Source organism: Bemisia tabaci, chromosome 10 (assembly GCF_918797505.1).
Source record: "Bemisia tabaci chromosome 10, PGI_BMITA_v3".
Lineage (NCBI taxonomy): Eukaryota > Metazoa > Arthropoda > Insecta > Hemiptera > Aleyrodidae > Bemisia > Bemisia tabaci.
In genome coordinates, this window is record NC_092802.1 from 42,698,434 (window position 1) to 42,720,568 (window position 22,135).

Below are 22,135 nucleotides of genomic sequence, written 5' to 3' on the forward strand. Positions count from 1 at the left end.
GAGTAGGCAAAGCTTAAAATGTTCCCATCAATCTAATTTTTTTCACTGGCAATGAGTCATTTTTAAGCGGAATGGAACGAGTTAGGGGGTGGGAACGAAAACAGCCCTAAAAAAAATGTCTACAGGTAAAAAGATGATCCACCCAAACGCGGCATGCACTGGGAAAACAGCGGGCCACGGGCAGCGTGAAGCGGGGTGAGAGACGAGGGGGAGGGACGACCGGTGCAGAGCATCAACGGCCGCACGGCATAGAGTAACTCTGAACGCTACGGAGCTGGGCGAGGTTCTAGATCTGTAACGCATAACGAAAAGCGGCGTTATGAGTTATGGCATTAGTATAGCTGAACTGATAGCAATGGTCAGGTCTTTGGTATGAGTTATTTGAACTCAAACGCAGTCGGCCGCTTATTCGTTCAAGTTCCGAATTTCGAACCGATTCGATTGACAATGCGTTCGGGATCGAAAACCCGACCGAGACCTTTCCGCGAACGGTTCACGATCAAAAACCCAAACTCATTAGGAGCCTTTTCCGTTCGGGTTCCATAACGCGAACGCGAACGCAAAGCCGGCACATTGCGGTGTTGAACGATGAACTGATTAAATAAGAAATTTTTAACATATAGTTCTCTGGTTTAGGGTAACTGTCTTTTTCTGGAGAATCGACGTCAACTTTGCGACCATAGAGGAATCTTGAGACATTTTTGGAGGGGGCGAAGCCCCCCTCCTCAGGGGATTACTTTCTGCCGTTCAGGGGGGTCAATTAGAACTCTTGGGGGTCACGTAAGATGTAAATTGTTCTGCTCCTCAATTTGGATGCACTCAATTTGCAATTCGGAAAAGAGCCCCGATTTTTAAAATTGGGCTCCCCCGTTTATTTCCCAAGGGGGGCTAGAGGAGCTTCGGGACCATGAAAGTTGGATTTCCCGGGTCGATTACCTGGGAAACCGTCCTTTTCTGGAGAATCTACGTCAATTTTGAGACCAAAGAGAAATGTTTGAGGGGGGTACTGTCCCCCTCTTTAGGCGGTCATTTTTGGGCCTTGGATGGGCCGATTCTGGATTTTTAGTGGTCAATTTCACGTGAAATTATTCGTGATTTTCAAATCTGATGCGATTTATCCGCAATTTGGTCGGGAACCGTGACTTTCAGCATCGTAACCCCCCTTTAACCCCCTACGGGAGGTGGGGGTGGGGGGGTTTTGGGATCAAGAAATTCGGATTCCTTGGAGTCGTTTCTTTATTCCACCCCGCGGTCTCCGACTTCGTACGACCTAAAACAACCGAGAAAAAGGCCTGGCACGGGTGGTCTGAAACACCCTGTATTATTGTGCAAATCATGTCGGGTAATTTCCCATATTTGTATCCTATTGTACTTACACCGGTAAAAAATACTCTACGTAACTTTGAATTTATGCTTGATATGATTAGTAAGGTATTAGTGTGCTGATTATAGGAGGTTTACGCGAGACACCAGATCTTCGTGATAAAAGAGCCGTTTCTGAGCGATATTTTCCGATTTAAATTCCGAGAGTTTGTACAATGCTTCGACGCGTACGTCAACAATATGTCTGGAGGATGTTCTGCAGGAAAAACGATGCAGAAAAAACTACAGTATCTGAAGGAGGGCTACGAGACGAAGTTCACTGATCTGAAGGAGAGGATTCTGGAAGATATGAAGTCTTGCGTCCAGAGAGACGGCATAGGTGTGGTTCACATATCCTTTAATGTTCCAAAAGTTAACCGGTTCCAAGCTAAACCTAAGGAAAATTTCAAAAATTGACCAAATCCTACTTGACCTAGACTAAAGGTTGTCACTTTAGATTTCCTTATAAAGAATATTTGTTTTCTCCCCAATGGAAAATGGTCTACAGAGTTGGATGTAATCGATATATCGTTCCTCGTTTGACGCATGTCTATGGACTAGTCACGCAAGTAGGTAGCATTTTTTAGCAAAAAATCGCGATTTATATTGAGTTAAAGTTGCGATTATATTGCTCTTTCATCAGCAGTGAAGTTGCAAGGATCACAACATATGAACGGTTACCCACGTTCATAGCGCGATAAAATAGCATTTTTACCGCAATATGCTTGAAAATTATCGAGATATAATGGCAATTTTCTGTGATGGTTAAGGAAGAAATGGATAAAATATTTTTTTTTAAAAATGTTGGTCGTTAGTTTGGAAATTTCTTTAATTTAACGTAATTAAAATTTAAATCCTCATCTACTTTAATTTTCATGTTTGTAACTCTTCCATGTCCTTATTTTTCTCTAACACAAGATGCATACAATTTTCATCTTCACTCATTAGGTTTAGGATTCCGGTAGGCGGAAAAGAACCCAGCTACATCAGCTTCTGCCAAATTTAACGGAGCAATTTCTTGTTTTACATTAATGCAGTTGTTCCGATTTTTGTGCAATTTCAGAAAATATCTGCATAGTACGGAGCAAATACCTCAAAATTTTAAGAGGAATTTGCACAAATGTTCTTTATAAAATTAAACTGTCCCGTGAAATTTAGTAACAGCTGATGTGGTCTAGTTCCCTTCTGCTAAACGCCGTCCAAACTTTTTTACCTCAGTTGGATTTATATTTTCAAAACTCAAAAATTAATTTTAATGCCACATAAACATAGTCATGATTTCAAAGTCAAAAACAAAGATCTCTTCGAAATCATTCTATCCGTCTCATTCAATACCCTTTAATTTTCTGTCGTAAAAATTGAATTCTACCCGCTGCATTCGCCGTTTGTTGCCCTGTTGTCATGAACTAATGAAACATGATTTCAGGTACCCCTATGTATCGAAAAACAGTCGTACAGATGGGAGACATGTACAGAAAAGAAATGGATGGACTGATTGCTGAATTTCGCGTCAAATGCTCTGACGTCACAGCCGAGTTTAAGAAAAACAAATATGGGGAACGTGAAAATCCCATCCGGGAGAAAACTCCCACTTCTGAGAAACTTGATGTGGAGCTTAAAAGACTGTTGGATTACTACTGGAAAAATGTTGTTACACCGTTACTCCGCAAGTTCCATTTCTATTTAGAGGAAACTCTCTGTTTGACCTTTCGGGCGCCCTCTGTCGAGGGGCAACATGTTGAGGAGGTGTTGCACTCACTACAGATTGCCAAGCGACGCTTTGGGGACGCCCTTTGGCACGCTCGACGGGACTCTAAGCGCCATATGTTGGAGGCGTTTCAACATACTAGCCCAGGTAAACTTATGAAGAACTAACATACGCACCCTCGCTGCCTGGTGGGCCTACGTCTGACGGCTCCGTTAGTCCATTTAAATAGAAAACATTTTAATAAAAACCCCAAAAAACTTTCAGATTTAAAGGGGTAAAGAATCCGGCCAAAGTCTTAAACTCAGTGAGCCAAATTGTCTTGTTAGGTACTTCTAAAAGGAAATGAAAAATCATACTCCACTGTAAATCGAATGTAGGCCCCCTTATTTAAGAATGATGCAACAGTCATGACGTGTAAGTATGTTTAGCCCTTGCAGGAGCGGTCTCATTCCTCAATCCTTACATATTTGCGTTTTTATCAAAAGTAAAAAAAAATAGTCGGCATGGATTGATCTGAGCCTTTCTATGTGCTCCAAAACAATATGAAATATTTTATCGCACAAAGTCCAATATTTTTCGATTCAGGTCCTGCAAATGCTTTTAAAATAGCATGAAAAAAATACTCAATCGGCTGGCTAGAGTCCAGTAAGTATTTTTCTTAAGAATAGTCTCCTCCTTCAATGAACGATGCAACAATTGCGACATTTAGACGTATCCCTGCCAAAAGGAACCATGTGCTTTAGGACAAGAGCCGCCCTGATATGCATATGTTCTTATGGGTCTCAGGGCTCGTGTCTTAATGCACATACAGGGTGTTTCAGACCACCCGTACCAGGCCTTTTTCTCGGTTGGTATAGGTCGTACGAAGTCGGAGACCGCGGGGTTGAATAGGGAATTGACCCCAAGGAATCCGAATTTCGTGGTCCCGAAACCCCCCCACCCCCCTTGGGGGGTAAAGGGGGGGTCACGATGCTAAAAGTCACGGTTCCCGACCGAATTGCGGATAGATCGCATCAGAATTGAAAAGCACGGAAAATTTCACGTGGAATTGACCCCTAAAAATCCAAAATCGGACCATCCAAGGCCCAAAAATGACCCCCTAAAGAGGGGGACAGTACCCCCCTCCATAATTTCTCTTTGGTCTCAAAATTGACGTAAATTCTCCAGAAAAAGACGGTTTCCCAGGTAATCGACCTCGAGAAATCCAAATTTCATGGTCCCGAAGCTCCTCTAGCCCCCCTTGGGGGTAAACGGGGGGGCCCAATTTTAAAAATCGGGGCTCCTTTCCGAATCGCAAATTGATTGCATCCAAATTGAGGAGCAGAACACATTTACATCTTAAGTGACTCCTAAGAGTTCTAATTGACCCCCTGAACGGCAGAAAGTAACCCCTGAGGAAGGGGGCCTCGCCCCGCCAAAAATTTCTCAGAATTCCTCTTTGGTCGCAAAATTGACGTCGATTCTCCAGAAAAAGACGGTTTCCCATGTAATCGACCCCGAGGAGCTCAGGGAACATGAAATTTAGAGTCCTCGGGGTCGATTACATGGGAAACCGTCTTTTTCTGGAGAATCGACGTCAATTTTGCGACCAAAGAGGAATCTGAGAAATTTTTGGCGGGGGCGAGGCCCCCTTCCTCAGGGGTTACTTTCTGCCGTTCAGGGGGTCAATTAGAACTCTTAGGAGTCACTTAAGATGTAAATGTGTTCTGCTCCTCAATTTGGATGCAATCAATTTGCGATTCGGAAAGGAGCCCCGATTTTTAAAATTGGGCCCCCCCGTTTAACCCCCAAGGGGGGCTAGAGGAGCTTCGGGACCATGAAATTTGGATTTCTCGAGGTCGATTACCTGGGAAACCGTCTTTTTCTGGAGAATTTACGTCAATTTTGAGACCAAAGAGAAATTATGGAGGGGGGTACTGTCCCCCTCTTTAGGGGGTCATTTTTGGGCCTTGGATGGTCCGATTCTGGATTTTTAGGGGTCAATTCCACGTGAAATTTTCCGTGCTTTTCAATTCTGATGCGATCTATCCGCAATTCGGTCGGGAACCGTGACTTTCAGCATCGTGACCCCCCCTTTACCCCCCAAGGGGGAGGTGGGGGGGTTTCGGGACCACAAAATTCGGATTCCTTGGGGTCAATTCCCTATTCAACCCCGCGGTCTCCGACTTCGTACGACCTATACCAACCGAGAAAAAGGCCTGGTACGGGTGGTCTGAAACACCCTGTTTGTAGTTCCTTTTGGCAGGAATACGTCCAAATGTCGCAATTGTTGCATCACTCATTGAAGGAGGAGACTTTTCTCAAGAAAAATACTTACTGGACTCTAGCCAGCCGATTGAGTATTTTTTTCATGCTATTTAAAAGCATTTGTAGGACCTGAATCGAAAAATATTGGACTTTGTGCGATAAAATATTTCATATTGTTTTTGAGCACATAGAAGGCTCAGATCAATCCATACCGACTATCTTTTTTTTAACTTTTGATATAAACGCAAATATGTAAGGATTGAGGAATGAGACCGCTCCTGCGAGGGCTAAACATACTTACACGGCATGACTGTTGTATCACTCATAAATGAAGGGGCCTACATTCGATTTACAGCGGAGTATGATTTTTCATTTCCTATTAGAAGTACCTAACAAGACAATTTGGCTCGCTGAGTTTAAGACTTTAGCCGGATTCTTTACCCCTTTAAATCTGAAAGTTTTTTGTGGTTTTTGCGGTTTATATCAGGTGGTTTTTGGAGTGATGTGAAGGTAATGAACATTTGGCTGGAGACAGAGAAACTGAGAATAATATTTTCAATGAGCAGAACTGGGACTTCTTGTTTGATCAACTAAACATTAATAGGGGGTGATTGATTTTGCAATCAATAAAAAATACCTAATGTTTTGGTGAGTCAAAATAGGGTAAATAATGTTTTAAAAACTGATAGATTAGCAATTGGATTGCATTTTTCAAAAAGGAACCAGAAGCATTGGCATGTTGCTAAGATTGTGCAACTTCACCCTTTGCAATAAAATTACTGTAATCATGCAAAAATATGAAATTTACATGGTAATTTTGGTCTTAAATTTAAGTACAGTTTTTAGCGCGTGAAAAAGAAAATGTTTATAGATGACCAGATTTTTCTTCCAAGACAAGAGAAGTTGCACTATCTTATAGCAACAATGCAATACTCTTGGTTCCTTTTTGCAAAATGCAGTCCAATTGATTGTCATAGTGTAGGCTACTTAGAATGAACTTCTTTTGCCGCACAAATTATCCCTTACTTACGCATAAAGTTTCAACATTCATTCTGCAAGTTTTACTGCGTTTAACTCAACTGTTGGACATACTTGTACATTCAGCCACTAAAACTTTAAATTAAATAACAGTGAGACCACTAACTTTTAACAGAGTATAACGTCTAAGAATGCGACTTGAAATATGAAGATAAGAAAATTTTACATATATTATGCACTCTGTTAAACTTGAGCGATTCAGGTAATAATCGACTGAATTTCAACCTCAAGTTATAATGACCTTAGACAGAAAATTAATTGAAAAAGAGAAAAACTTGTTGCAGATACTACACTATAAGTCTACCCACCAGTAGTGGTTACCGCCACACTTGATACAGTATACGTATATTGACGCTAGCGGAGAATATTTTAATTTATTTTGCTTCGAGTCACTTCACCACAAAATTTGTCAAATCATATAACTGGCAGGAAGTGAGCATTTAAATTTTAATGGAGTCATTTGATTTATAAAAGATAATGAAGGCTACTTTTTAGTTACCTGATAGTTCAAGAATTCCTAGTAATTTGGTTATCCACCGTCGGACTAAAAATATAATCCCCCAAACTCTTCATCAGAGTAGGTTCCACAGTTGGTACGGAAGCACAAACTTTTCGATCATAAACGCTACCGATTGGTCTAATCTTTTTTGGCCTTGATTCACCCGATTACACTCAAAAAAAGCTCCGGCCGTGGAGGCCATAAGCAGCGGACCTGGAGCACGGACTGGATGGGCTATATGGCACTACCGTTCGCCTACGCGCTTGACGGCCGGAGTGCTACGTGCGGGGACGATGCGGATTGCTACGGACATGAAAACCGTAAGTCGCGGCCTCGAGCGGCATAGGCAGCTTGCGCTCTCCGCGCTACTTACGGGCTGGACGGCCGGAGCTCTGCGCGCCGCCGCTGTCCGCGACGTGGTGGATTTTTTCGGAACTACAGCTGAAAATTCACCTTTAAAGCACATAGAAAAGAAAAACTTCCCAGCAAAATTTTAAACCTTGAATGAATTATCTTGTGCCAATTTCTGAACAAGATTTCTTTTTCTTCCTTTCTTTTTAAAATAGGTACATATTTCTTTGTTGATAGTTCATAACAATTTAGTTTCAGGAAAGTGATGGATAATTCACTGACTGAGAGAGAAAAAGAGCATATGAACGTTAGCTTGTTGATCATGTTTCAGATATCAAGAGAGATTTGAACTCCTTGGCTGATAGTTCAGCAAGTCAATTTGAGAAAAGAGATGAAAATTAGAGAAGAGATGATGCGTATTGAGGAAGAAAATCAGCATATGAATGTTAGCTTATTCATCGTGTAGAGATATCAAGAGAAATTTACAAAAACCTAACTTTAATGTTGCAAGCCTTCCTAGAAATGAATAAAGCACTCTAATTTGTAGATAGCAGAATGAACTTTGGCTTAGAAGTATTCAACTGATTCTTACTTAGCTTTACAATAAATAGGTACCTTGGAACTTATTTTTAGGACAAAAATGAATAAAGTTCATAGATTTGAAGCAGTTGACTATAGCTTATTAAGTCTGCAGAATACTTGTCAATGTTTGATGGATAAAACAAACAAAAAATTAGATAATTCCTCTCATTTTAGCCCATATCAGGTTGACAATAACATTACTTCAGCTTTTGGGATGATAAGAACATTTGTACGGGTAGGTATGTATGTACGCCAGGGTGCAAAGATGTTTTAGGCATTTTCACGATCAGTTTGATCAGCCATATATATCCAATTGACTGGGTAGGTACAACGTTATGGAAATAGTCCAACCACCGAGACATGAAGGAACAAATGTAGATAGATCAAAAATTCTTGCTACCTATTTTAGATGTAGAACAGACTGCCCAAGGTATGATAAATTGCTAAAACTCATTGCAGCTAAATTGAAAAATCATTTTTATCACTTGGCAGCCCGTTCTCAATAAATGTAATTACTTTCACTCAATGAGAATTCAGCATTTGTCAAAAACAAAACCTGGTTCATCCCTCGATAAAAAATACAAATGCAAAGTAGGAAATCACCTAAATGATTAACAAAGGAAAACCACTGGCGTAGGTCTAGGTACTTACAGATTTTTACTCCTTACGACTAGAAGAGCTTCAGAATCTTGAAAATGAGGTTGAGAATATTTCAAGGTGTAAATTCAGTAGTAAAAGTTGACAAAACTTCAAGATATAACTCTCCGCAATAACTACCGGATACAATTTCCACAAAATATTAGCGAAGAAATATACCACCGAAAATTGTCACACTTGTTAAAATTATAGATCTTCTCTTCAGCAAACTGAAGCGCGATTCACACAAAATTTTACCACTATTACAGTAACACTGAGCTCCCTAGAATTGGGATATGGAATCAGAGAGATTATTCACAGCAACAACGATCGAGCTTGCTCTCACTACTAGATAATCTGCGCAGGATAGGTTCTACATTTTAAGGGTACAGTTTCCGCTGTTTTTGTAACAGAGAGGGGAGATGTCAGAGACTGCAATACTACTCACAGTTGAAAACATTTATGAGTTAGAGATTAGATCGAAATGGAATAAAAACTGTATCCTCTTACACAGGCAGAACAAAGCAAAAGTGACAGAATACATTTTGCAATAAACGGACATTCTCGTGCCTACATTATCAGTATTTTAGTGTGGCGGTAATTTACTCTGTGGGGAGATGCGTGGCAGGTAATTGATTGCTTTTCTTTGATTTAAGTTCTTTCCCTTAGTAGGGGGAAAATAAGTGAATTGCAAACGAACTTACAGGAGGAGAGAATATGAGCTCAGTGCGTAGGTACTACCAAAACTGACAATTTTCACTTAACTCTCGTCGCATTTCCGAAAGTATTTGACAAGCGTTATCACACAGAACTTTAGAATCAATCGTGCACCACACAGAATCAAGAAAATATATCGGAAACCTCCAAAATTAAACGAAAAACGAACACACGTAATGAGCAATGACCAAGCAATTTAGTGACTAGATTCTAATTTCTAACCTCAATAAACAACGCTGAGTGGTGGCTCCCGAATATGTTCAAGGCTGGCGGCAACTTTAAATTCACGCACTGAATAACATTGACGTAAAATATTATAATTTTCTGCGAATATACACGGAGCCGTCTCAATTTTAATCTGATGGTGACGCCATTTTCCGAAAACTGAATCTCACCTCACTGCCAACGGCCGTGGAAGCGGTTGGTTCCGATCCTGAAACCCGTAACTTACGCTCGGCTCCTAACCGGGCTTACGGCCTTGGTGGCCGGGCGGGCTCAGGGGACTTCGACCGCTGTGTCCGGTACTCGCTGCCTCACGGCAAGTGAACACCGGAATCACCAGTGTCCAGAGCAACCGGGTCACAGGGCCGTAGTTTTTTTTTTGAGTGTACATTTATTCCATTAAGAACTAGGTAGGCACGCGAAAAATACATTAACCCAACGCTCAATGAATTTCAGAGTGCACTGTTGGAATTCCTCAGTGACACAACAACCAACAACACCACAATATTCTCACATATAATCTAACAGTCTGTAGCTACACCACCAGTGTAAGTCCGTAACATAACCTCACTATTTGATGTGTTTACATCAAGTTTTCATATGTAAAAATAGAGAAGGGATGGGCGCTACGTACTTTACTTGGCTCAGCGATTTATGCAGCAAAATAAAACCTTCACTTTATAGTAATCATCAAGCTGAGAAAATAGGACTAGTACATACCTGCCAAGAAAGACTTTGTCAGACTGGCCAAAGGGTGTTTCTAACAACTTCTGACGCAAAATCAGAGAGACTCGGAGAAAACCAAATTTGAGCTAATACTCATCGTCAAAGATCTCTGATTTAGGAACATAAAGTCGACTTAGTGATTGAACACACAGACTAGTGATTGAATTATACTTCGCATCCCCATATCCCCATGATGTCTTTGATGTAAACTAGCAACGGTAACAGGCGAAAGCTTTCCAAGATTAGTCATGAAGAAAACAAGGTCTTAATGTCAATAACATACACTTAGGAAAAACACAATCACTCCAGAACACGTAGGTTGAAATCAAAATGTAAAGCGAATAAACTTTGGTCACAGCATAGTGACAGCGTCGCATGTCGTGTGATGGGCGGAGGCTCATATTACAGTAATTTTTAGATCCTTTCTTGTGACTGATAGGGTCCACTGAAAACAACTACATCTCTTCAAGATATGGAAACTAGCATTCGTGACTTGAGGAAAACAATAATGTAATTAAAAACTAAGAGTAATGGGCTCTCCCTTCGATCCATCGGTGTGCATGGTAGGGAAATATTTGGATGCTGTTAGTCACGAGAATGCAAACTGTGGTGTAAATCCTGCTTCCTTTTGATAGTTTGGCACAAATTTGGTGTCCTTTCATTGACGTAATTTACCTGAATTACATTGGTTGATGCTTGGGTCAGACAGATACACGGACTGATAACCTCATTTTTGAATAAAGACATCACTTGAACATTTTAAGAGAAACTAATGAAATAGTGTATCGGGCTCTGGCAGAAGACGTGCGACGTTATAATATAAGTGTGAATAAATATTAGATAGCTTCTACAGAGAATTGAACTCTCACATTATATTGAATCTGTTCTCAACTAGTTAGAGTTAGAAGTTGGTAACGAGGGGAATTTTGTTCCCAAAACACGGGCTGGACTGGCTGAACTGAACGGAATCGACCAATGGCATTGAACTACTCCCAGTTTTTTTCTAAATTCAAAACATTATAGCTAAAATTTTGAAAGTTATTAGCCGATGCTGAATTATCCGAGCATTGAAACCCTATTAAATGTGGTAGAAATGAAATCCTTATATCTTCAAGCAGTGCCTGTTATAGGTTCTATTCGAATCTGTGGCCGTATAAGCAAGAAATCTCTTGTGAAAGGTGACCATGTCGGTTTCCCGCTACTAGATGGCCCATGTTACAAAAAATATTTGTCATTTTGGGCCTTTAAGTGCTTATAACTTTTTGAAAACTCAATGGATCTTGATAAAACTTTCCCACTTTGTAGGCCCAATTTAGGCGCGTCAGTAGATACCAAGATCTTTGGAATCCGTGCCGTCGTTTGGGCTGCATTCGAGTTCGAACCGAATCAATTTTCAGAATAAGGGAGTTACGTGTGTCTATGGTTGGCTGCCACCTTTTTCGTTTGGACGCTTTCCAGTGTTGTCGAGTTTAAACTTTGTCCGGAGGTGGCTACCGCCACCCATGATTCAAAAAAGCAAAACCCTCTAGGACAGCAACGTCACATGGGTAAACTGTAAAGATGGAAGGACAAGATTCAAAACAAATTCTACAGGATAATCGAAAAACTTGAAGGAGTGAACTGCCAGCAATTCCACTACTACTAAAATGAAGCCATGAGAAACACTTAAAATTGAAGAAAATAGACTGCTTCGCTAATAATTCACGATAATAAACAAAACAAACCCGTTCATCGAAAATTTCATCAAGGCGTTCTTAGGATCAATCGAAGATACGTCATCTGACTTTCCATCAGACTTCATCAGTTACGTCAGTATGACGCCATGTTCTACTGTGAGACCGATTGACGATGCATCAAAAAGATAAATTCTGAAGACAGGGTTGTCTAATTTCATGACTTGCCGGCAAAACATCCGCAGCAGAGGTTGGGGTTTTTGGCTGTCGTACCATACGTTGGACTCATCCACGGCCGTCTTCAGCACCAGCTTTGTGAAGATCCGTAGAAACATCAACTCCCTCACTAGTTGATGGAACCGATCGAGGCTTCTTTTTCTTGCTTTGGTGCCCTGGTTTTTACACTGCTCTCGGGCTGCAAACTCAGGTGGCAGGGGTCAGCGGCTGGGAACCTTAGCTTGGGATAACCCCAAGCTTTCTCCCTAGCACGGCATGGTGATGGAATTGACTAGCCAAGCTGTTCCCCGCCGCTGGTTAGGACACCTCTCCCCTTGGGGTTGCCAGCCCCAATGGGTCTCCCGTGCAACTTTAAGTGTTACCCCTGAGGGATTTTTATCAGTAATCTTTTTCTTTTTCTTTTTTTTTCGTCCGCTTCTTACCTTCTCCCATCTTTCTTTCTTGTTGGTCAAATGTCATTTACATAATTTGTGTAGGCTAAGTGTTGGGTTCCAAGTAGCAAACTGTATGAAGTACATAATGCAGCAAGAAAGTACTACTTTTGGCTTATATTAAAGAGGACATGTGTACCAATAAATTCCGCCCTAGACACTTTCCTTGTTACCTCTCAGGAAAGCGTTAAACTTACGTATTTATTCTTGATTTTAGAATCGAAGAACGTTACGCCAATTATATTGTTTGAATCAAGATCGCTTTAGAAGAGAATCCCTAAAAGCACCTATACGTTCGTATGATCTTCCTGACACATGATCTCTTCTCAACCTGTAATATTCTTTATTCTATTTTGCTGTCTTAGGTTCTCCTGAATTTTCCCAAGCAGCATCGGACATCTTGGAGGAGTGGCAGGAGAACATGACGCCGCACATGAGAAGATTCACAGAGGAACTGAGCGATGTCGACTCTGAAATTGAAAGACTTTACGTCCAGAAGAGACTTCAGAGGGAGAAAATGCCGAAAGGTGACTGGGTTGACGTAGGCAACATTCGTATTGGGAAGATATTCGACAACGTCATTTCCCCGCTAACAGTCGATTACGGGTCTTGCCTCGAGGACCTGAGCGAACTTGATTGCGCAGACGACACGGCAGAGGGCAAGTTCAAGGTAGAGGCTTTTTTGAAACTAAAGAACATCCGGAAAAAACTGGAGGAGACCGTCTTCCGACTGAAATCGAGCCTCAAGTTGGATACGGTGAAAGAAAAACTTAGAACGGAAGACCTCGGCAATCTGATCGAAAGGTAAAATTTTCTCAATATGGCTAGGTCGGATAAGATTAGATTATAAAGGTTAATTGAGTTGTTTTTTTGCTGAGCATTTTTATGCATCAGGGAGGTGTGTCAAAATTAATATCATCAAAAAAAGTAGTATGAAAACGAGACTTTAGGCCAGTAAATTATCCAACAGCGTTGTACGATGGTGCAGAAAAATACAAATTAAATTACAGTGTTGTATGGTGATTATTATTCAATATGGCAACGCTGTAAAAAGAAAGTATTGCATGCTGCCCCTTCAATATGCGGGTAATGCATTCGTGTAATGTACCCCCTTCAATATGCGGGTTATGCAATGGTGTATTCTTCAAGATGGCGGTTATTCAACAGCGTTGCCGGACGGTGCACATAAATAAATGATTTAATTATTTGTGAAATTTTTCAACATCAAATTTTAGAGTGTTACCAGATGATGCAAGAAATTAGTTAATGTTCCGATACAATGTTGTCAGATTGTGCAAAAAATTCGGATTTTCGGACTTGTAAAAATTTTCAGCTTCGAAAGACCGTCTCCTCCAGTATGGGTCTGGTATCGGAGACTGGAGAGTAGGGTCTGATTCGGGAAATTGAAAACTTTTTCGGAAAATTACCCTCCTCCGATCCGCCGCGGACGGATGCGATTCTTTCATATCATCGAAGATCGGAAAATTGTACGGACCGAATTTTGATACGACTTTTTGTTTTCGAGATTTCCGACTTGTAAACTTTTCGGCATCGAAAGAGAGAGCCTCATTCACTTCTGCAGTAGCATACGTACCCTTATAAAACCCCTGGAAGGAAGTTCTCAGCGTTGCCGGGCGGTGCACATAACGGTATCCATAGACCGTCTCCTCCAGTATGGGGCCTGGTTCCTTCCAGGGGTGTTATAAGGGTACTTATGCTACTGTAGAAAAGAATGAGGCTCTCTCTTTCGATGCCGAAAATTTTACAAGTCGGAAATCTCGAAAACAAAAAGTCGTATCAAAATTCGGTCCGTACAGTTTTCCGATCTTCGATAGTATGAAAGAATCGCATCTGTCCGCGGCGGATGGGAGGAGGGTAATTTTCCGAAAAAGTTTTCAATTTCCCGAATCAGACCCTACTCTCCAGTCTCCGATACCAGACCCATACTGGAGGAGACGGTCTTTCGAAGCTGAAAATTTGTATAAGTCCGAAAATCCGAATTTTTTGCACAATCTGACAACATTGTATCGGAACATTAACTAATTTCTTGCATCATCTGGTAACACTCTAAAATTTGATGTTGCAAAATTTCACAAATAATTAAATCATTTATTTATGTGCACCGTCCGGCAACGCTGTTGAATAACCGCCATCTTGAAGAATACACCATTGCATAACCCGCATATTGAAGGGGGTACATTACACGAATGTATAACCCGTATATTGAAGGGGCAACATGCAATACTTTCTTTTTTACAGCGTCGCCATATTGAATAATAACCACCATACAATAGTGTAATTTAATTTGTATTTTTCTGCACCATCGAACAACGCTGTTGGATAATTTACTGGTGTAAAGTCCCTGTTTTCATACTACTAAGAAGATTTGAATACGGAGAATTATCTTACCCTGTCCAAAGATGCCAAATAAAACTGGAACAGTTGAGAAAAGTTAAAATATGAAAGAAATAAAACATTTGGTTGATCAAATTAATGGATTTACTTGGAAATAACCTGACCGCCTTTCACTTTACTTGATTCTTTCTGATAATGATGTACCAGAGAATTTTTATACTTACCTAACGTTTTCAAGCATTTTGTAAATTTACCGTAGGTCATGAGTAATAATTCTTCAAACAATTTCAAATTTCAGTATGGCTTGTTTGGTGGTTCAAAAAATTGATAAAACACCAGAGAAAATTAGATTGACACCACTTACGTCTGATGTAATTAAATCGATTCCGGTAAAACATGTCCGAATTTAAGAAAATTGCACAATCCTCAAAGTTGTGAATATCTGTACGTTTACTTTAGACTCCATAAAATTTCCTTTTTTAAGGTACTGTCAAAAATTGAGGCCCTTTGCGAAAGAGTTCAAGAGTCAAATGAGACAAATTAACAAGAAGATGGAAGACATCAATAAAAACCATGGACTTCATGGACGGCGGGAGTTGTCGACGGGTTCATCGTCCCCTTGGCACTTCAAAATGAAGGACGACCTAGCTGAAGTCTTGACCAGCATTCCAAAAATTCTCGATATCAAAAATGTCAATATCACAGAACCGTACTTGGACGACATGTTTCGCCAGTGTTACAGAAGATGGGTCGTAGATTTTAATAATTTAGTTAGCCAACTTCTTCAATTGAAAGTTGAATCTGCTGATGATACAAAGCGGGAAGACGCTCTGGCGGGTCTCAAGGATTGTATCCGAGAATTTGGAGAGCAATTAAAATATGCCAAAGAAGAAACTTTTCATTCACTCACTCCAATTGACGAAAATTCTGAGGAGTATGAAAAGTGTGTCCGCGAGTTAATTGAAAAGACGCAAAGAAAACTCAATGATCTTCACAATGGGTTGAATTCTAAGCTATATACTATCAGGAAACCTCTTTTCAACAGCAGTAAACCCATCAAATCCATTCTCTTTGAAACGCAGCCCCATGATGATTTAACCAATTTGCTTCGCGAGTATTGGAGAATAAATGTTATACCATTAGTTCAAAAGTATCATGGACTTTTGGAAGATATTATTTGTCTGCCAGAAGAGACGGACAGATCACAGACGAATAATATTACGCATACATTAAAATTAGGAAAACGCAAACTCGGTGACTTATTGTGGAATGCGCGGCTAGTTGCGTTAAATGATATGTCTATTGCGTGCCGGAAAAGTGAGACCGAATCAGAGGAAAATTCATCGCATAGTACTGAACTTGATAAATATTCATCTCACGGTATCAATCTTCAAGAATATGTATCCACAGAGAAGGAAATTTTTGAGGATTTCCGGGGAAATGTTGAGCCCAGCCTCAAAACGTTTGGTGATGAGCTTGAGAGAAATAATGGAGCCTTACAAGATATCTACAAGCGCATGAATTTTGATCAACCTTCAAGACTTCAACTTGGATTAGAACCAAAATCGTACGTTTCGTCGACCCTAAATGACTCGAGACTCATGAAAATCTTTGACACGCCGATTTCTATCCTAATTTTGGAGTATGATGATAATTTGGAGGAATTGTGCAAACTTCAGGCGAATGATAACTCTCACAAAAACTCGAGTAAAAACATTTTGGATAGGCTTAAGAGAACTCGCGATTTTTTTCGGAACGCCATCAACACTGCCATGAAAAAGTTTAAAGATAAACTAGATAAAATAAAGATTAAATCTAATGGGATTCGTGATCTTATCGTGGAAATGAAAGGCGATCTTTTGAGTCACACGAACGAATTTAAGACGCGTCTGAATGAAATTAATAATGATTTGGCGTCATTTTACCATGGAAAAGTTCCAATTCGTCCGAAAATCAATGTTTGTTGGTCACCTTGGCAACTTCCATCAGCCCAAATAAATAATATGCCTCCCAATGACCGCAACAATGTAACTCCAGAAAATAAACAGCCTTTGAGCCAAAATATACCCTCTTCAGGAACTTCAAGGAGGAAGTATATGTTCAAGGGAAGCATGATTCAAGAACCTGAAATTTATGACTGTTTCCAAGTGAGGTACTGGAAAAGTATTGATGACTTTGATACTATTCTATGCCGAATGGAAAGTGTAGAATGTCAGCGTGAATCATCGCTGTACATGATAAAAAAAGATACAATGATGCGGCTTGTTTCACTGCGAAATGACTATCAGAAAGATGATGTTGGTTTGCGGAAACTGGCAGATGCTGATGTTGGAGCGCTCGGTGAAAAGTATGCGGTAGGATCAGACAGATACCGAAAATTGCTGCCAAAAATTCGTGAAAAGTACGAAAAGAAGCTGACCAAAGTACAAAAAGTGCTTTATTCAAAGCTAGCTCGCTTTAAGGATACAGTGAAAGAAAAATTCCCGGAAGTATCATCAAATAGAGTTCATCAAGAGCATCATTTATCAAAATTGAATGAATATCTTACGTATTTGCTGAGTTATTACTGGCGAGAGGATATATTACCAAGGGTATGCAAGTACTTGAATTATTTAGAAGAGATCAATCATCTAAATTTTAATAGCCCGAAGGGAGAAACTGAGATAATATACAGACTCCTTCGAGCCCTTCAAATGGCAAAGCGTCTATTAGGGGATGAAATTATGTCCCAACGCCGTTCCATTTTAAGAACACTGGTAAACAATCAGAATAAACTTGGTAGAAATTCCCTCGAATACGTCAAAATTCTGGAAAGAATGAAGGACACTTGGCGAAGGAATATGGCACCAAGGATTAAGTGTTTTGATAACACGCTATCTACAGTCAAAAAAGAGCTCAAACAATTTTGTCGAAAAGATCTCAAACCATCCTTTGACAAAAGGTTAGAAGTCGATTATAATCGTTTGAGTAAATTTTTTGATGATAATGTAATAACCCTTTTGATCGACTGTGATTACATTTTGGAAACTCTTCCTGACTTTGCCTTTGATACACAAATTTCTCAGAGTCGAATTAGGTCAAAATTCCTGCTACCACTACGGCAGATGATGGAGAACTTTTGGAGGGAGTGTGATAAATTAAACAATAAACTCAACACTGATCACGCACACAATTTCACCACTCGAATAATGTTTGAGAAAAATTATGATGACTATTCATCGAAAGTAGCAGCGTTGACTGCTGCCTCAAGATTAACTTTAAATGAAATAAAGAATTCACTACGTAAGTTAAGGGGAAAAGAACACCCGACGTTTGAGGAAACTACGTCAAAAGTGTGGCTCCCTCCTTCAAAATATATACCATTGTTACCTTCTCGTAATACCCAAAATGTGTCTCACGGATATTTTAAAGGAGGGCCAACAATGGATCAATCAAAAAACTCTAAAAACCAGTACCTCGTCACAGGTAACACTTCAAAAATAAAGAAATTGTCTGGAAATGAATTCAATCCTAAACATAAGGCACAGGCGGTTTTGAAACCCAAAGAGCGTGTGGGAAAGAAAATATTCAATGACATTCCTATTTTTGTCGAGCCTAGATTAGATGACGTGTTCCGACATTGTTACAGGGAGAACGTTAAATACTTAGAATCTTTCCTTAGTGGTCTCAAGGATATCCAATGCAAAAAAAATACGCCACAGTACGAGGCGATTCAACTCGCGATGAATAATTTGAGCAAGGTGTTCATCTATTTCACGAAAACATTAGCAAATATGAAGGAAACAGCTGCCATCGATTTGTCTAAAATCCTGAATAACTGCAAACCCAATTCTCGAGACTACTGGCAACAGGTGTCACGGCTTCTACATGAATATAAAAAACATCTTAAAAATGTAGAAGATGATTTTAAATCCCAAATGAAATCTCTTGAAAGTGATACATGGGGTGTACATCACAAAAACGATTCAAAAGGATCAGCATCAGATCGACATAACGGTTTGGGTAACATCGAATTCAACGAACTTTTGAGTTCTATTTTAACCGTGGAATTAGCACCATTACTCCAATCCCTTCAATGCTGGCAAGAGGAAATGCTGATATTCATGACAGTTCAAAAATCAAACATAAATAATACCCTTTACCCATTATTTATAGAACTACTTCGAGAAAAACGTCGTCTCAGTGATTACCTATGGCAAGAAATGCATGACTTTTTCAAAGAACCAGGACGCTATAGGGACAATAATCATGAAAACTATGATGAGCACAGTCATATCTATGCTGACTTATTAAATGCATTGAGGAGAAAAATGTCCAAATTCATTTTTAAATTCAAGGATAAAATGGCTCGTATTGAAAAAGATTTCTCAAAAATCCTGACGCGTGGTGAAATTGAACGAAGTAGGTTCTTAAAGCTCAGGGAAATGAACATTCAAGAGGACCGATTCGAAGAGATTTTCGAAAACGCTATTTTTGTGTCTTTGGTCGAATGTGATGGTACATTGGAAAGCCTCGGCGCAATAGTTTTCAACGATGAAAGTTCCGGGTGTGAACTTCTTGAAAAATTCGTATTAAGTCACGATAATTTCTTAAAAGAGTTAGAGCGTTTGAAATCCGAGCTGCAGCGTAAATGTAATAACAAAAAACGAAAGGATCTGCTTAAAATCAAAAGTGTTTACAACTCTATGATTGATAACTTGTTACAAAGCTTCCAAGTGGATTTGTATCATATTGGAAGCTCGATTAGAGCTCTTAATAAGAAATTATGCATCCCAGAGAGCCCGTATTTATCATCGAAGTATTTGATGCCTTGGTGCTCTGCAGGCGAAACAGGTACGGGTCGAAAGCTTCTCAGTTCACCGACGAGTGTCAATCAACATGGCATGCACGAAGAAGCGACATCGGAGGAGAAAAATTTTCCAGAAAAATATGCGCGTGTTTTGGGAAGTGCGTCCGAGAAATCGCACCCTAAAAATCAATCTTCAACACTGGAATCTCACACTTCAAACCAGGTTAGCAAAAGAATGCGTTCATCTATTTTATTTTTTTTCATTTAATGATGTTTTTATATTATAGGTGACCCTATTCTGATCAACGCGGGTCAGCTAAAATACTTGAGTCGATGTTGAGTGATTATCAAATATCAATAATTGAGTATTGGCTTTGCTAAAATGGTGATTCATTGATGAGGGTTGTATTTCTTTGCCACTTTTATTAGAATTGGACTTTGTAGGCTTTATGATCCAAAGCACGAGGCACAGAAGGTGCCCGATTAAAGGATGGGCGTACGCGCGAATTGTTGCGGATATTGTCATACGACGAATGTACTAAATCTGCTGCGAATTTACTGACGTAAAGCGAATAATCCGTGCCGTGTATTCAATCATACGGCGCATGAGAGTCCTAAGTGAACTTGGAACTGCCGAAGAGCACTCAAAAACAGCTCCGGCCGTGAAGGCCAGAAGAAGCGGACTCTGAACACGGACTGAACGGGCTATATGGCACTAACATTCACTTGTGGGCCTCACAAATGGAGTGCTACACTGAAAAAAAAAGTTTACCATTTATAAGGCGGAGCCGCCTTGGACCAAGGAACCGTTTACTCAAAAAGTATCGACTAGTGACGGAAATTTATTCCAACAGAACAGAGTTCGATTGAATCAAGTAGGTACACGCGTTTTCTCAAACTAGAGAACACGTTTACTTAAAAGTAGTAACTTCCGAGACGCGAAAATATTTACTGAAATTAAGTAATCACCTTTGGTTTGAAAGGAGTACCTACCTGTGATCTTGATCTAAGTCAACCGTTTACTTAAAATCAGGAAACGGTTGCGTGACTGACGAGCGCATTTACTGGTTACACGCTGACGGTTGCTTTAAAATTAGTAAACGGCCTAGCGTCTGGCTGGAATAGGTTTTTCTCAGGCGCGTTTACTTATTTCTAGCCAATCCTTAATGTTTTAAATTTTTTAGTAAATAGTCACTTCATGTATGCCATACCATACGTATTATTATTAATCAATAGATTAATTTATCGAATTTTTGATGAAAAAAATTATTTAATTGCATATCTGCAGGTGTCGAAGACTCGACATGGCAAGTACCGACTTGCAAATTTTGACCTACCTATCGGGGTTTGAACCTGGGACCTACAGTTTACGAACCTAACACCTTACCTAGTTAGTCATCGGGGCTTATGTCTCCGTCGGCCGAATTTACACTATATCGACGGTGAAACTACCAAACCACGTATCTCGGTTTGCGACGTCGCAGACTTCCTGTCATACTTTATTTTTTAAATGAAAAACTACTTAGCATCTAGTCTTGAAAATTTCTGTGAATTTTCCTCTTCGTGCGGAGAAAATTCTGTGAAAATTTCAAGGAATGATATTTATTGATTTGGTCCACTTCAAAAAAATAAAATGCGAGCGTAGATTTTTAAACACCGCAAACGAGGTACGTGGTTTGGTAGTTTCACCGTCGATATGTCATTGACTTAGGCTCTCACCATTATTGTGATAGTGAATATGCGTGGGACCTAATGGGATAAGACTTTTTGAACCCGAAAAGATGAATTTGGAGCAAAAAAGAAATACGCATGTTACTGTCGTCTTTTTTTTTGTTTCGCATAGTCCATAAAGATGACGCACTGTGATCCGGTGCGGCGCAACACCGCAGTGCGCTTTGGTTACGAAAGAACACTATCATTGCGAAGCTCGTTAGCAAAATGGATTTTGTTCTCTTTCCTTCAAGATGCCTCAAATGCTCAATGCTATTTGGATGCGTTCTTTATCCATCGTGACAACAACCCTGTCATCCACGTGTAATCATGAATCTCTAGGGTCATGTCACAATGGATATCTTTTTTCCCCCTTTTAAATGCATCCGTTTATCAGTTAGGATCATTGATCATCAACAATGCAACAATCGACCCGCGCTGGGTGGAGTTTAGTGACACGGTATTCCTCTTCGGGAAGAGAAGGGAAAGAGTAAGAGAAAGAAGAAAACAAGCTGCTGGTTCCAACACTACTGTGTTGGAGAGTTCGCCTTTGTGAAACTATTAACATCTATTATTGATTATTTCTGAAATTGTATATATATTATTTCAATCTCTACCTACCCCATTGTAAGAGGTTACATGCAGATGCAAAATGTTATGATGTATTTGCATAAGACAAATTTGTGACAAATAAGTGAATTCTAGCTTGGAGCTTGAGAGAGTACTTCAAGCCTTTGTATGCGAGTGGCTCAATGGAGCACCTCACGCACTAAAATTGTACGGAGCTCGAACGAGCACTTCAGCATCTGTATTTTAAGGTTAAAACGAACTCAAAAGAAACTCAATGCGAGG

General features: G+C 40.0%; 1 protein-coding gene across 1 annotated transcript in view; it reads left to right on the plus strand.

The window, feature by feature from the left end:
• Positions 1-22,135, plus strand: part of LOC109042094 (uncharacterized) — a 41,746-nt gene that overhangs the window by 14,343 nt on the left and 5,268 nt on the right. The window contains exons 3-6 of the mRNA XM_072304824.1: positions 1,453-1,702; positions 2,789-3,217; positions 12,795-13,233; positions 15,269-19,796. Of these exons, the coding sequence (XP_072160925.1) occupies positions 1,453-1,702; positions 2,789-3,217; positions 12,795-13,233; positions 15,269-19,796 (5,646 nt within the window). The remainder of the gene's footprint in view (positions 1-1,452; positions 1,703-2,788; positions 3,218-12,794; positions 13,234-15,268; positions 19,797-22,135) is intronic.